Consider the following 15,392-nt stretch of genomic DNA (forward strand, 5'->3'; position numbering starts at 1 on the left):
GGGGGAGCTGTTATGGGGCGGGGTGGTCGAGGCGGGAGGGCACCGTCGGTGGGATATACGGGCACGTGGGAACCGGGTGAGGAGCTGGGGTAAAAAAGGGGATGGCTAGTCGACAAGGGGGGGGGGGGGGGGGGGTAAAGAGCCCCCCAACCCGGCTGATCACGTGGAACGTGAGAGGGCTGAATGGGCCGATTAAAAGGGCGCGGGTACTCGCACACCTAAAGAAATTAAAGGCAGATGTGGTTATGTTGCAGGAGACGCACATGAAATTGACAGATCAGGTCAGACTACGTAAAGGATGGGTGGGACAGGTGTTTCATTCGGGTTTGGATGCGAAGAATACGGGGGTGGATATCTTAGTGGGGAAACGGGTACTGTTTGAGGCAAAGACCATAGCGGCGGACAGTGGGGGTAGATACGTGATGGTGAGTGGCAGACTGCAAGGGGAGGCGGTGGTCCTGGTGAACGTATACGCCCCGAACTGGGATGATGCAAACTTCATGAGGCGTATGTTGGGGCGTATCCCTGACCTGGAGGCGGGAAAGTTGGTAATGGGGGGAGATTTCAATACAGTGCTTGATCCAGGGCTGGACCGGTCGAGGTCCAGGACCGGGAGGAGGCCGGCAGCGGCCAAGGTGCTTAAGGACTTCATGGAGCAGATGGGAGGAGTAGATCCTTGGAGATTTATCAGACCGAGGAGTAAGGAGTTCTCATTCTTCTCCCATGTTCACAAGGTATATTCACGGATAGACTTTTTTGTCCTGGGAAGGGCACTGATTCCAAAGGTGACAGGGACAGAGTACACGGCCATAGCCATCTCGGACCACGCTCCACACTGGGTAGATCTGGAGGTAGGAGAGGAAAAGGAACAGCACCCACTCTGGAGAATGGATATGGGCCTGTTGGCGGATGAGGGGATATGTCTAAGGGTGAGGGGGTGTATCGAAAGGTACTTGGAGCTTAATGACAATGGAGAGGTTCAGGTGGGAGTGGTCTGGGAGGCGTTGAAGGCGGTGGTCAGAGGGGAACTGATATCCATAAGGGCACATAAAGGGAAGCAAGAGAGTAAAGAAAGGGACCGATTGCTGAGAGAACTTCTGAGGGTGGACAGGCAATATGCAGAGGCACCGGAGGAGGGACTGTACAGGGAAAGACAAAGGTTACATGTGGAATTTGACCTGCTGACCACGGGTAAGGCAGAGGCACAGTGGAGGAGGGCACAGGGAGTGCAGTACGACTATGGAGAGAAGGCGAGTCGGTTACTGGCCCAACAATTGAGGAAGAGAGGAGCGGCGAGGGAGATAGGTGGGGTGAGGGATGAGGAGGGAGAGATGGAACGGGGAGCGGAGAGAGTGAATGGGGTGTTTAAGACATTCTATGAGAGGTTGTATAAGGCTCAGCCCCCAGAAGGGAAGGAGGGAATGATACATTTCCTGGATCAGCTGGAATTCCCGAAGGTGGAGGAACAGGAGAGGGCAGGACTGGGAGCACAGATGGATGTGGAGGAGGTGGTAAAGGGGATTGGGAGCATGCAGGCGGGGAAGGCCCCGGGACCGGATGGGTTCCCGGTGGAATTTTATAGGAAATATATAGACCTACTGGCCCCACTCTTGACGAGAACCTTTAATGAGGCCAGGGAAAGGGGGAAGTTGCCCCCGACTATGTCGGAGGCGACAATATCGTTACTTTTGAAGAAGGATAAAGACCCGCTGCAGTGTGGGTCCTACAGGCCCATTTCCCTTTTGAATGTAGATGCTAAGCTCCTGGCCAAGGTAATGGCGACGAGGATAGAGGATTGTGTCCCGGGGGTGGTCCATGAGGATCAAACTGGGTTCGTTAAGGCGAGACAGCTGAACACGAACATACGGAGGGTGCTAGGGGTGATGATGATGCCCCCACCAGAGGGGGAGGCGGAGATAGTGGTGGCGATGGATGCCGAGAAAGCATTTGACAGGGTGGAGTGGGACTACCTGTGGGAAGTGTTGAGGAGATTTGGTTTTGGTGAAGGGTTCATTGGATGGGTACAGCTGCTATATAGGGCCCCGGTGGCAAGTGTGATCACGAACAGGCAGAGGTCTGACTACTTCCGTCTTTATAGAGGGACGAGGCAGGGGTGTCCCCTGTCTCCGTTATTGTTTGCAATGGTAATTGAACCCCTGGCCATAGCACTGAGGGGCTCCAGGAAGTGGAGGGGAGTACTCAGGGGAGGAGAAGAACACCGGGTATCATTGTATGCAGATGATTTACTGTTGTATGTTGCGGACCCGGTGGAGGGGATGCCTGAGATAATGCAGACGCTCGAGGAGTTTGGGGAATTCTCGGGGTACAAATTGAACATGGGGAAGAGTGAGTTGTTTGTGGTGCATCCGGGGGAGCAGAGCAGGGGAATAGAGGATTTACCGCTGAGGAGGGTAACAAGGGATTTCCGGTACTTGGGGATCCAGATAGCCAGGAGTTGGGGAACCTTACATAGGCTTAATTTAACACGATTGGTGGAACAGATGGAGGAGGATTTTAAGAGATGGGACATGGTGCCCCTGTCACTGGTGGGGAGGGTGCAGGCGGTCAAAATGGTAGTCCTCCCGAGATTCCTTTTTGTGTTTCAGTGCCTCCCGGTGATGGTTACGAAGGCTTTTTTCAAGAAGATTGAGAAAAGTGTCATGAGTTTTGTGTGGGCTGGGAAGACCCCGAGAGTGAGGAGGGGGTTCTTGCAGCGTAGCAGGGAGAGGGGGGGACTGGCACTACCGAGCTTAAGTGAGTACTATTGGGCCGCCAATATTTCAATGGTGTGTAAGTGGATAGGAGAAGGGGAGGGAGCGGCGTGGAAGAGATTGGAGATGGCGTCCTGCAAAGGAACCAGCCTACAAGCACTGGTGACGGCACCGCTGCCGTTCTCCCCGAAGAAATACACCACAAGTCCAGTGGTGGGGGCAACACTGAAAATTTGGGGGCAGTGGAGACGGCATAGGGGAATGACGGGAGCCTCGGTGCGGTCCCCGATAAGAAATAATCATAGGTTTGTCCCGGGGAAAATAGATGGGGGATTTGGTGCATGGCAGAGAGCTGGGATTGTGCAACTGAGGGATCTGTTCCTGGACGGGACGTTTGCGAGTCTGGGAGCGCTGACGGAAAAATATGGGTTGCCCCAAGGGAATGAATTTCGATACATGCAACTGAGGGCTTTTGTGAGGCAACAGGTGAGGGAATTCCCACAGCTCCCGACGCAGGAGATTCAGGATAGAGTGATCTCAGGGACATGAGTGGGGGATGGTAGGGTGTCAGATATATACAGGGAAATGAGAGATGAGGGGGAGAACATGGTGGATGAGCTGAAGGGAAAATGGGAGGAAGAGCTGGGGGAAGAGATTGAAGAGGGGCTGTGGGCAGATGCCCTACGTAGGGTAAACTCTTCGTCCTCGTGCGCCAGGCTTAGCCTGATACAATTTAAGGTTTTGCACTGGGCACATATGACCGGAGCAAGGCTCAGTAAATTTTTCGGAGTAGAGGATAGGTGTGGGAGATGCTCGAGAAGCCCAGCAAACCACACCCACATGTTTTGGTCATGCCCGGCACTGCAGGGGTTCTGGGTGGGGGTGGCGAAGGTGCTTTCAAAGGTGGTGGGGGATCCGGGTCGAGCCAGGCTGGGGGCTGGCTATATTCGGGGTTGCAGAAGAGCCGGGAGTGCAGGAGGCGAGAGAGGCTGATGTTTTGGCCTTTGCGTCCCTAGTAGCCCGGCGAAGGATACTGCTTATGTGGAAGGAAGCCAAGCCTCCGGGCGTGGAGACCTGGATAAACGACATGGCAGGGTTTATAAAACTGGAACGGATAAAGTTTGCACTAAGGGGTTCGGCTCAGGGGTTCACCAGGTGGTGGCAACCGTTCATTAACTACCTCGCAGAACGATAAAGGTAAGGTAACAGCAGCAACCCAGGGGGAAGGGGGGGGGGGGGGAAGGCCCAGGTGGGTCCTCAGGGGTGTTTTTGTAAAGATATTGGTACTTGGTTATGTATATTGAATTGAATTGCTGATTTTATTATTTGGGAGAACTATTATTTTTGTTATGGCAGTTGCCATTTAGTTTATATATTATTTATTTATTTGTTAAAATACGGTCACAGTTATTTATATTGCTTTGCTGTTGTAAAAAGGGGAAAAACCTTTGTACTGTTTTGTTTGGCCGAAAAAGTTGAATAAAATATATTATTTTTTTTTAAAATTGTATTCTTTGCACAATCTGACTTTGTTCTTTGTTCTTCATTTATTTAGCTTCCCGCTGAAGGAAAGAGTTTTTCATCACTGTCATTTAAGTGCAAATCTAACTGTTACTTGTGGACCTGCGCCTGAGTCCAGTCAATAAATGGCTGTAGTGAACACTACGATATTTCTCACTCTTCTACTAACTTGTCAAATTGTTATTACTTGTGGCCAAGAAGCATTTCCCAAAAATACTTCCAGTTCGAACTTCATTACAGAAAAATTAAAGCCAAACAGATTTCCTCTCCCAAGCCCACAAAGACCTCAATCTGTGTTGCCTTTTACGGATGGATATCAGAATACAGCTATCCCTTCAGATAAAACAACGGGGTCTTCATATCCTCCTATGTGTATTAAACAGACAGAAATACGACATGCTTTCAAATACATCAATTCTGTGGTCTCCTGTGTGATCTTTGTGGTGGGCATCATTGGAAATTCCACACTGCTCCGAATCATCTACAAGAACAAATGTATGAGAAATGGACCGAATGTCTTGATCGCCAGCCTTGCACTGGGAGATCTGCTCTACATCCTGATAGACATCCCAATTACTGTATATAAGGTATGATGATTAACAGAGAAGAGGTAAGTAGGCTGTACAGAGAAAATGCATGGCTCTTTGATGGGTGGGGGACATAAACAAGTTTTTCCCATGAAAAGGTTTAAATTTATTGGGTCGGTAAGTCTGTGTAGACAGGGAATGATGATATCCTGTTTTTAAAAAGTGCCAGGCTGTTCTTTGGGAGAAATAGAAAATGGAAGAGTGGGATGTGGTTACAAGTACTCAGATTTTATTGTGGAGGGGGTAAGATCAAATTCTATAGATATAAAATAATTAGATTCGAAGAAGGATTAGGCTCTTTATGGAGCAAGAACTAGAATATTTGGAGGGAGAGAAGGAATAGATCTGATAAAAGTTAGGGTGCCATTCTCCCCAAACGAACACTGTAATTTAAACACAGTGGGCTAAACAGCTGGCTTGTAAAGCAGAACAAGGCCAGCAGCGTGGGTTCAATTCCCGTACCGTCCTCCCCGGACAGGCGCCGGAATGTGGCGACTAGGGGCTTTTCACAATAACTTCATTGAAGCCTACTTGGACAATAAGCAATTATTATTAATTTGGGCTGGGTTTGGAAGGGTGATTCCTGCCGGGTGTATGGGCGTGACTCAGACCAGTATTCACCCACGCAAAGGGTGCGATTTAATGGAAACGTTTCTAAGTGTGGTAGCGAGCGGGAAGAGCCGCAGGCTTCCTGACACTCAGCCCAGCATGGCCATCGCCGGTATCAAATATTAATTGGCCCACTTTACGAGGCCCCACGGGCTTTAGGCTACAAATTACTGTCCCGCTAGCTGATTGGCCAGGACCGCACTCGCCAGCCCCCCGTTAACAAGGGAGAGCAGCACTTAAACCGCTCATTCACAACCAACCAAAAACAAACTCACAGCCATGCCCCTGAGGAGAACAACCCCACGATTCGGGGATGCCGACCTGGCCAGATTTCTGGACCCAACGAGACCAAATGGGATGCCTTTTTCCCCCATGGGGCTTGTAGGATCAACCACAGGGCAACCAGTGCCACCTGGGAGGGAATGGCAGCGGTCGTCAGTTTGGGGTGCGTCACAGGAAGACTGGCACCCAGCCCAGTGCCATAAGAAGGTCAACGACCTCCACCGGGCCGCACAGGTAGGTTGGCACGGCCTATTGGCACCCCACCCGCCACTCCCGAACCCCCCCCCTCCCGAACATGCACGTGGTACCAGTTTTGCCCAGCACATTTTGTACCCCGGCCCACCCACGTCCAGCTGTGTTGCCAATGCCGCCCCTCCCCCATACCCCCCATACTCCCCTGAACCCGCATACCCCTCTTCTCGCCCATACTCACTATCTGCTCCCCCACCCCCGCGATGAACGAAGTGTGCAGCTCACGATTTCCCCTCCATGTCCCTGCAGGATAAGTTGGCACACAACAGACAGGAGATGGCCCAGACGGGGGGCAGGATGCAGGGCATCATAGTCCTCACCCCCTACAAAAAACAGGCCCTTGTTGAGGCACTGCAGAGAACGTCCCAATCTCAAGTTGGCACAGCCAAGGCGCTGCGGAGCCTGTAATAAGTCACTGAGGACCTTCGCCGGGGTGTCAACAATATGCTGCAGAGGAGCCGCCAGGGCTGGCAGAATCAAATGATGGAGGGGCAGCCCCTCCATCTCGAGTTGAACCCCAGGGCCCTATGCGCACCGCCCAGCAGCATGGGGCGCTGGATGCCAACCCGGAGCCGCCCTACAGAGTGGCGGCAGCAGCCCCAGCTCCCCAGAGCTCCACCCGCTGACAACGATATGTCTCGGAGTCAGCACCAAAAGAGGGTGGCACGATGGGACATGTGATGCCCCCAGTCCCAGGGCACCCAGAGGACGCCTGCCAGGGGCATCAAATGCCACTTGATGTGGGAGGCAGTACTTCTCACCTCCACCTCTGATGTGCATCCTGGGGGCACACCTAGGTTCAGTGGTAGAGCACGGAAGGTTAAGCAGGTCGAGGATCGCTGAGAGGGCACTTGGGTTTCGGGGTAAGGGGGAGGGTGCGATGGGGGGAGGGGTGGGGAAGGTGGGGCGGCACCATCGGAGAATTGGGGCAGGTGGGGACACATATGTATAGCATTAAAAAACTCGAGAAATATGATGCCTCTGGCACTTTCTTCTGCAACGCGGGCTGAGCACCAATCCCCTGCCCCAGCTCCCCAGGCATAGAGGTCCTGGCTGCATTCATGATCTAGCTTCCCACAGTGTTCAGGCACAGTGTCCAGGCATCACGGTCTGATTGGGATGCTGGGCAATAACTCCAATTTGCTACATGGCCTACCCACCCACAGGAATCCACTTGGGATGTGTGAAGTGCTCACTTAACTAAGATTGCCTTAAGCTCGCAGTCAGTGGGAGATATGGGTGGTCAAGGGGTCAGGCAGGGGCGGGGTTCAATCCAAGGGGTAGCATGGCAGACCCGCGGGTGCTGAGACACCCATCTTCCCACCGCCTCGTCCCACCCCTCCTGACTCCGCACACCCACCACCACCGCTGGCGTACACTCCAAGTGAGACCGCACCCCCCGGGGGCTCGCCCACCCCTCCCAAAAGCACCGGAGCAGCAACCTCAGTGCCCCTGGGGAGCGAAGATGGCTACTCACCTGATCAGATCCCCACAGCAGCCCTTCTGCCAGCTTCCCGTTTTTAAAAAGGAGTATTAATCAGCGCCCACATGACCACTTGCTGGAGAGGCCGTTAAATTACGGGAGACCGTTAGATAGGGGGTTGCTTCCTCTAATTGTAAGTAGATTGGCCTTAAGTGATGATTATTGGATTCTTGCCCTGCTAGGGCGGGTTGCTGATTTCACCAACGGGAGTGGCTGATAGATCACAAGCCAATCGGCGCACAGCGGGGTTCTCGTTTTCAGCCTCGTTGTGCTATTGCTTAAGCGCAATGCGAACATTACATCGCTCCCTTAAGTCATTCTTTTGGAGCTTGGGGTGTTTCTCACTGGGAACTCCCATAAGGAATTTTTTTCTGCAGTGGGGAACTAAAGTCGTCAGCAAGACCGGCTCCTCAGATATTGGGGCACCGTTTTTAAAGGGTGCCCAGATTGGCACTGCCCTGGTGCCAAATGTACTTCAAGGATACTGCCCTGCCCTGTCCCAGGCCGCCCGGAGCTTCAATGGCCTTCAATCCCCCCAGCGTGGCCTTCACATCTGGGGCGGGATTCTCCCCTACCCAGCGGGGCGGGGGGTCCCGGCGCGATGGAGTGGCGTCAACCACTCCGGCGTCGGGCCGCCCCCAAAGGTGCGGATTTCTCCACAGCTTTAGGGGCCAAGCAGTCACATTGAGGGGCTAGCCCCACGCCGGAGTGGTTGGCGGGCTGCCAGCCGTCGGGAAAGGCCTTTGGCGCAATGCCAGCCGGGGCCGAAAGGACTTCGCCGGGCGGCGGAAGTCCGTGCATGCGCGTGAGCGTCAGTGGCTGCTAACGTCATCCCCGCGCATGCGCGGGGGGGGTGTCTCTTCCGCGTCGGCCATGGTGAAGACTGTGGCCGAGGCGGAGGGAAAAGAGTGCCCCCACGGCACAGGCCCGCCCGTGGATCGGTGGGCCAGATCGCCCTGCGGCCCCCCCCCCCCCCCCCCAGGACCTCGGGGCCCGCCCGCGCGCGCCGCCTAGTCCTGCCGGGAAGAGAGGTGTTTTGATCCTCGCCGGCAGGACAGACATTCCAGCAGCGGGACTTCGGCCCATCGCGGGCCGGAGAATCGCCGGGGGGTGGGGGGGGGGCCTGCCGACCGGCGAGGCGCAATTCCTGCCAACGCCGAATATACGGTGCCGGAGAATTCGGCAACCGGCAGGGGCGGGATTGACGCCAGCCCCCGGCGATTCTCCGGCCCGGCGGGGGGTCGGAGAATCCCACCCCTGATCTCCGTTTTTGGAGATCAGGGGTGGGATTCTCCGATATCGGCGCGATGTCCGCCGACCGGCGCCAAAAACGGCGCGAATCAGTCCGGCATCGCGCAACCCCGAAGGTGCGGAAGTCTCCCCATCTTGAGGGGCCGAGCCCTCACCTTGAAGGGCTAGGCCCGCGCCGGACTGATTTCCGCCCCGCCGGCTGGCAGGAAAGGCCTTTGGTGCCCGGCCAGCTGGCACGAAACTGACTTTGCCGGACGGCGCATGCGCGGTTGCATCAGCGGCCGCTCACGGCATCCCCGCGCATGCGCAGTGGAGGGGGTCTCTTCCACCTCCGCCATGGTGGAGACCATTCAATTTATCAAGCTAATTTAAGATCATGCAGAATCCACTGGTTCATTAAGGATTAAGTGCTGATCCACCTCTATAGGTAACACTCAATAGTTTCACAATGGCACCAGCAGTGAATGTAGATGTGGGCATTAATGGATCAGAATCATTATATGTTGTAAGGCTGTGTGTTGAGGATTTCTTCCATGCAGATGATCACATAATTAATTTGTGATTTCACTCTTGCATGACGCATCATCCATTGTTTCCAATGGCTTCTCCCTTTCTGCGGACTTTAACTCTATGGTGTTATATCCAGGCTCCCCTTCTTATTATTTACATGCTGCCCCATGGTGACTTTATCCAGTAGCAGGGAATCAACTTCTACTCGTGTGTTGGCCTCATTCAGTTCCACTTTTTCTTTGACTTCCTAGCTATTGGCAGCCTCAATTGTCTAAGCAATATAAAGATTTGGATGTACTCAAATTTTCTCCAACTATATGCTGGCAAAATTAAACTTACCCTCTTCACTTTCCATTTGCACCTACATGCCTCACTCCTTCACTACATCAACCTTCACAGCTGCCAACTCCGCCTTGGTCCATAGATGCAGCATCATAGGCCAGGGTTTTAGGGGCCTGCCATGGTGTGTCTCCCGCCAGCAAGTGTGTGGGGGCCACTTACATTGCTATTTACTTCGGCGAGACTGTCATATCCCACCACGTGCGAGGAACCATAAAATCCTGGCAATGTGCCTTAATGATAGAACCCTGCTCCTCCCCCAAATACTGTCCAAGTTGCTTTTTCATTTCCAAAGCATCGACTGCTTATCACTGACTGTTGTCAAAAAATCCACACCTTTATCACTTAAAGATTTGATCGCTCCAGTGCTTTCCTTGCCGGCCTCCCTACTTTCACCATCCATGAAACATAACTCATCAGAATGCCACAATTAATGATCCCATACATACTTAAACAGATATATGGGCTGGGATTCTCCACCACCGGTAACGGAGTTCCCGTTGCAGCAGAGAGTTTTCCGTCGGGAAAAAAATGGGATCAGCGCTGATTGCAATGATCCGGTACCCCATAGGCGTTGGCATCGAGGTTCGCGCTCTGCACCAGTGGGAGGATGCAAATTGGTAATTTGAACCCAGTTACATCCTATTAACGGTTTGGACATCGTATTCTCCATGCCTCCGTGATGCTCCGGCCTTCTTGGCCGGTATTCACGTGGGTGTAGATTGGTGCAAGTATTTGCAAGCCTGACCTTGCAGTGGGTCAAGGGGATACGTATTTAACATGGGTGCTCTCAAAGTCTATAGGAGGGTCCTGCACAATGCAAATCCTGCCCAGCCCACCCAATCCCCCCAACAGACCCCCATATCAGAGACCCCCTATATCAAACCCCCATATCAGAGGCCCCCATCAGAGACCCGCATTATCAGAGCCCCCCCCCCCATATCAGAGACCACCGATCAGAGATCCTTCCATTAAAGACCCTCCATGGTGGAGACTCCCAGATCAGAGAACCCATCAGAAACCCCCACATCACAGACTCTACCCCCCCACACCCCCCACACCCCCAGCCATCAGACCTCCTACCCATCAGTAACCCCTGCCTGTAAGCTAAAGAGTAGTCCAGGCAGAAACAGTGAAAAACCTCTGAATTTTCACTTACCTGTTCCTTACATCTGCTACCTCAGACAGATGTGTATAAAGTAGCGGCGTTTACTTCATAGAAAGCTAAAACACATCACAGGCTTTAAACACCTTCAGATCCTTTGACCTGCAAGACTTCTATTCACTTTCAAAGATAAATAGAAGGCTGAAATTGAAAGGGTAATAGCTTTTAGACAGGCAGGTGTCTGAATTGTTTACTTTCATTTCCTTTCATACTTGTTCACGCTGTTCGCGCCAGCGCAAACCAGGAGCAATTCACTTCCAGCGGGAGAACGTTAGGTGAGATTCTCCACTCCCGCGCCGGTTGGGAGAATCACCTGGGCCACCAAAATTTCCCAGGACGCCGGTCCGACGCCCTCCCGCGATTCTCCCAAGCGGCGGGAACGGCCCGGTCGAGTTCCGCGGGCCGCAGGCCGGAGAATCGCCAGAGACACCCAAAATGGCGACTCTCCGGCACCCCCGCTATTCTCAGGCCCGGATGGGCCGAGCGGCCAGGCCAAAACGGCAGGTCCCCCCCGGCGCCGTCCACACCTGGTCGCTGCCGTCGGGAACAGCGCGCGAACGCTGTGGAGGCGGCCTGCGGGGGGGCTAGGGGGGATCCTGCACCGGGGGGTACCTCAAATGTGGGATGGCCCGCGATTGGTGCCCACCGATCGTCGGGCCGTCCTCTCTGAAGGAGGACCTCCTTCCTTCCGCGGCCCCGCAAGATCCGTCCGCCATCTTCTTGCGGGGCGGACTTAGAGAGGACGGCAACTATGCATGCGCGGGTGACGCCAGTTATGCGGCGCCGGCCGCGTTATCTATGCGCCGCCGCCTTTACGCGGCGACAAGGCCTGGCGTGTGTAGATGACGCGGCCCCGATCCTAGCCCATTGTCGGGGCCTGAATCGGTCGGGATCGGGGCCGTTTCGCGCCGTCGTGAACCTCGACGGCGTTCACGCCGGCGTGGGCACTTCGGCGCGGGAGTGGAGAATCCCGCCAATAGTCTCCCAAACTGCCCAAAAAAATCTTTGTTCACACCTTCAAATCTTCCCATGACCTTTTTCACTGTTATTCAGTAATCCTTTCCAGTTGTATATTCCTGTGCATATCCTCTGACATAGAGTTCCTCCTCCTACCCCATCCTCCTGCTTCACACCTTCATCTCCACTTTCCAGAATTCCAGTATAAAAATAGGGAAGTCTTGCTTAAATTATACAAGGCACTAGCTAGACCACACCTGGAATACTGTGAACAGTTTTGGCCCCTTTATCTAAGGAAAGATAGACTGGCATTGGGGGCAGTCCAGAGAAGGTTCACTGGGTTGATCTCAGGTGTGATGGGATATTATTATGAGGAGAGGTTGATACGGTTGGGCCTGTACTCATTGGAGTTTAGAAGAACGAGAGGCCTTATTGAGACATATAGGATTCTCAAGGGGCTCAATGGGGTGGATGCTGAGAGATTGTTTCCCCTTGTGGGAGAGCACTACAGATGCTGCCAGACCTGCTGAGATTTTCCAGCATTTTCTCTTGATGGGGTAGATGCTGAGAGGATGTTTCTCTGTGTGCAGGAAGCCAGAACTAGGGGCACAGTTTCAAAATAATTGGTCTCGCATTTAAGTCAGAGATGAGAAAGAATTTCTTCTCTCAAAGGGTCATTAATGTTTGGAATTTTCTCCCCTAGTAAGCAATGGAGGCTGGGTCATTGAATATATTCAAGGCTGTTCGGCAACTTTTTGATCGACAAGGGAGTCATGGGTTATGGAGGACAGGCAGTGATGCATGATCAATGACCACTAAAGCGAGGTTGTAGTCCAACTGAAGGCTGTAATAAGCTAGATGTTTCCCCCAGCAGCTCAGGTACAGAATGAAGGCTGCTGGGGCGGCACTGGTTCTTATACCCCACCTAGCAGGGCGGAGCTATCATACATTCTAACCAATAGAACGCATACAGTTTCCACCAATGGTGCTTTAGCCTATCAGGTACCGTAATATCTATAATACCACATTCAGCCCCTGTTAAAAAAGAGTCCGGCGGGGGTGGTGGCCTGAAACTACAAGACATGGCAATGTGGTATAATTAGTTATGGAGGTACCGTAATACCTCCATACAGTGTTTAGTTACTATTTACAATTCTGATAGCTATGTACATTTGATGGTTTATATTTACAGTTTACAATTAAAATGAAGCAATCAGTCGATCGGGGGCCCTGGTCGGCCTCGGTGATCGTCGGAGCTTCGGTGGTGACTCCGGTGGAGGCTCGGGCGTTTGTGACTCCGGGAACGTGGCTTTGATCTCCATGGCAGCTTCGGCACCCCTTGACGGCGCTGGTGGGGAAAACGGTTGACCTAGTAAGGGAGCGCCTGCGGGGGGCGTCAGTGGGTGGGGGGGCCTAGACGGGGCCGGCGGAAGGACCGATCCTCCTGTAAGGTGCTGCGGTGGAGGGGAGGGTGGGACTGGTGGCTGGGTTGTGCATGGGGTTCCGGCGGGCGCCAGGTCCCGTAGGGAGACCATATCTTGTCGGCCGTCGGTGTACGCCACATAGGCGTACTGGGGGTTAGCATGGAGCAGATGGACCCTCTCGACCAACGGGTCCGCACGTGTTTTCGGAGCAGGATGGGTCTGGGTGCTGCCAGCCAGGTCGGGAACGAGGTCCCAGAGGAGGATTTCCTAGGGAAGACAAGGAGACGTTCGTGGGGTGTCTGATTGGTGGTCGTACAAAGCAGTGACCGGATGGAGTGGAGGGCATCCGGGAGGACTTCTTGCCAGCGGGAGACTGGGAGATTCCTGGACCGTAGGGCCAGTAGGATGGTCTTCCAGACCGTTCCGTTCTCCCTTTCTACCTGTCCGTTACCCCGGGGGTTGTAACTGGTCGTCCTGCTTGAGGCGATGCCCTTGCTGAGCAGGAGTTGACACAGTTCGTTGCTCATAAAGGAGGACCCCCTATCACTGTGTATGTAAGCGGGGAACCCGAACAGTGCAAAGATGCAATGGAGGGCGTTGATGACGGTGGTTGCGGTCATGTCGGGGCAGTAGATGGCGAATAGGAACCGGGAGTACTCGTCAATCATGTTCAGGAAGTACGTGTTGCGGTCGGTGAAGGGGAGGTGAAGTCCATGCTGAGGCGTTCAAAGGGACGGGAAGCCTTTATCAGGTGCGCTTTCTCTGGCCTGTAGAAGTGCGGTTTGCACTCCGCGCAGATTTGGCAGTTCCTGGTGACTGTCCCGACCTCCTCGATGGAGTAGGGCAGGTTGCGGGTCTTGACAAAATGGAAAAAGTGAGTGACCCCCGGGTGGCAGAGGTCCTCGTGGAGGGCTCGGGGGCGGTCCACTTGTGCTGTGGCACATGTGCCGCGGGACAGAGCGTCAGGAGGCTCGTTTAGCTTCCCGGGATGATACAAGATCTCGTAGTTGTAGGTGGAGAGTTCAATCTTCCACCGCAAGATCTTGTTATTTTTTAATCTTGCCCCGCTCTGCATTATCAAACATGAAAGCAACCGACCGTTGGTCCGTGAGGAGAGTGAATCTCCTGCCGGCCAGGTAATGCCTCCAATGTCGTAGAGCTTCTACTATGGCCTGGGCCTCCTTTTCGACTGAGGAGTGGCGGATTTCGGAAGCATGGAGGGTACGAGAGAAGAAGGCCACGGGTCTGCCCGCTTGGTTGAGGGTGGCCGCCAGGGCTACGTCGGACGCATCGCTCTCGACCTGCAACGGGAGGGACTCGTCGATGGCGTGCATCGTGGCCTTTGCAATGTCTGCATTGATGCGGCTGAAGGCCTGGCGGGCCTCTATCGACAGGGGAAAAGCTGTGGATTGGATCAGGGGACGAGCCGTATCCGCATAGTTGGGGACCCATTAGGCGTAGTAGCTAAAAAACCCTAGGCAACATTTCAGGGCCTTGGAGCAGGGAGGGAGGGGGAATTCCATAAGGGGGCGCATGCGTTCAGGGTCGGGGCTTATAACTCCATTTCGCACTACGTAGCCGAGGATGGCTAGGCGGTCGGTGCTAAACACGCATTTATCCTTGTTGTATGTAAGGTTAAGGATTGTAGCGGTCTGGAGAAATTTTCGGAGGTTGGTGTCGTGGTCCTGCTGGTCATGGCCGCAGATGGTGACATTATCGAGACACGGGAATGTTGCCCGTAAACCGTACCGGTCAACCATTCGGTCCATCTCGCACTGGAAGACCGAGACCCCGTTGGTGACACCGAAGGGAACCCTTAAGAAGTGATAGAGCCGCCCATCTGCCTCGAAGGCAGTGTATTTGGGGTCACTAGTACGGATGGGGAGCTGGTGGTAGGCGGACTTGAGATCCACCGTGGATCCAATGTGGCCCCGCGGAACAAGATGGCGGCGCCCAGGGTCCGCACGTGGCCCTGGAATATGAAGATGGCGGCGACCGCTGGCCGCACATGGCCCGTGGAGAAGTTTGTGGTCTGTATTCGCCGCTGGAGACCTCGGCAAACGCACGGGCCTGGCATACCCCCCACGAAATGGCCCTTTTTGCCACATCCCTTGCAGGTGGATGCGCGGGCCGCGCAGCGCTGGCGGGGGTGCTTGGCCTGCCCGCAAAAGTAGCAGCGTGGCCCCCGGGGTTGCCAGGCTGCCTTGCAGCGCAGGCCTGTGGGGGAATGGGGGAAGTCTCGGGGTCGGCCGCGGAGGGGTTCCACGCTGCCCAGGGGGCTGCCGCGCAGTCGGGAACGTA

The 15,392-nt window shown here is 54.2% G+C and overlaps 1 protein-coding gene across 2 annotated transcripts in view; it reads left to right on the top strand.

Moving 5' to 3' along the window:
* Nucleotides 1–15,392, top strand: part of LOC140421019 (endothelin receptor type B-like) — a 58,430-nt gene that overhangs the window by 14,081 nt on the left and 28,957 nt on the right. For both annotated transcript variants that reach the window (XM_072505308.1, XM_072505307.1), the window contains one exon: nucleotides 4,267–4,819. In XM_072505308.1, coding sequence (XP_072361409.1) covers nucleotides 4,358–4,819 — 462 coding nt within the window. In that variant the 5' untranslated portion in view covers nucleotides 4,267–4,357. The remainder of the gene's footprint in view (nucleotides 1–4,266; nucleotides 4,820–15,392) is intronic.

This window comes from Scyliorhinus torazame, chromosome 5 (genome assembly GCF_047496885.1).
Source record: "Scyliorhinus torazame isolate Kashiwa2021f chromosome 5, sScyTor2.1, whole genome shotgun sequence".
Classification (NCBI taxonomy): Eukaryota; Metazoa; Chordata; class Chondrichthyes; order Carcharhiniformes; family Scyliorhinidae; genus Scyliorhinus; species Scyliorhinus torazame.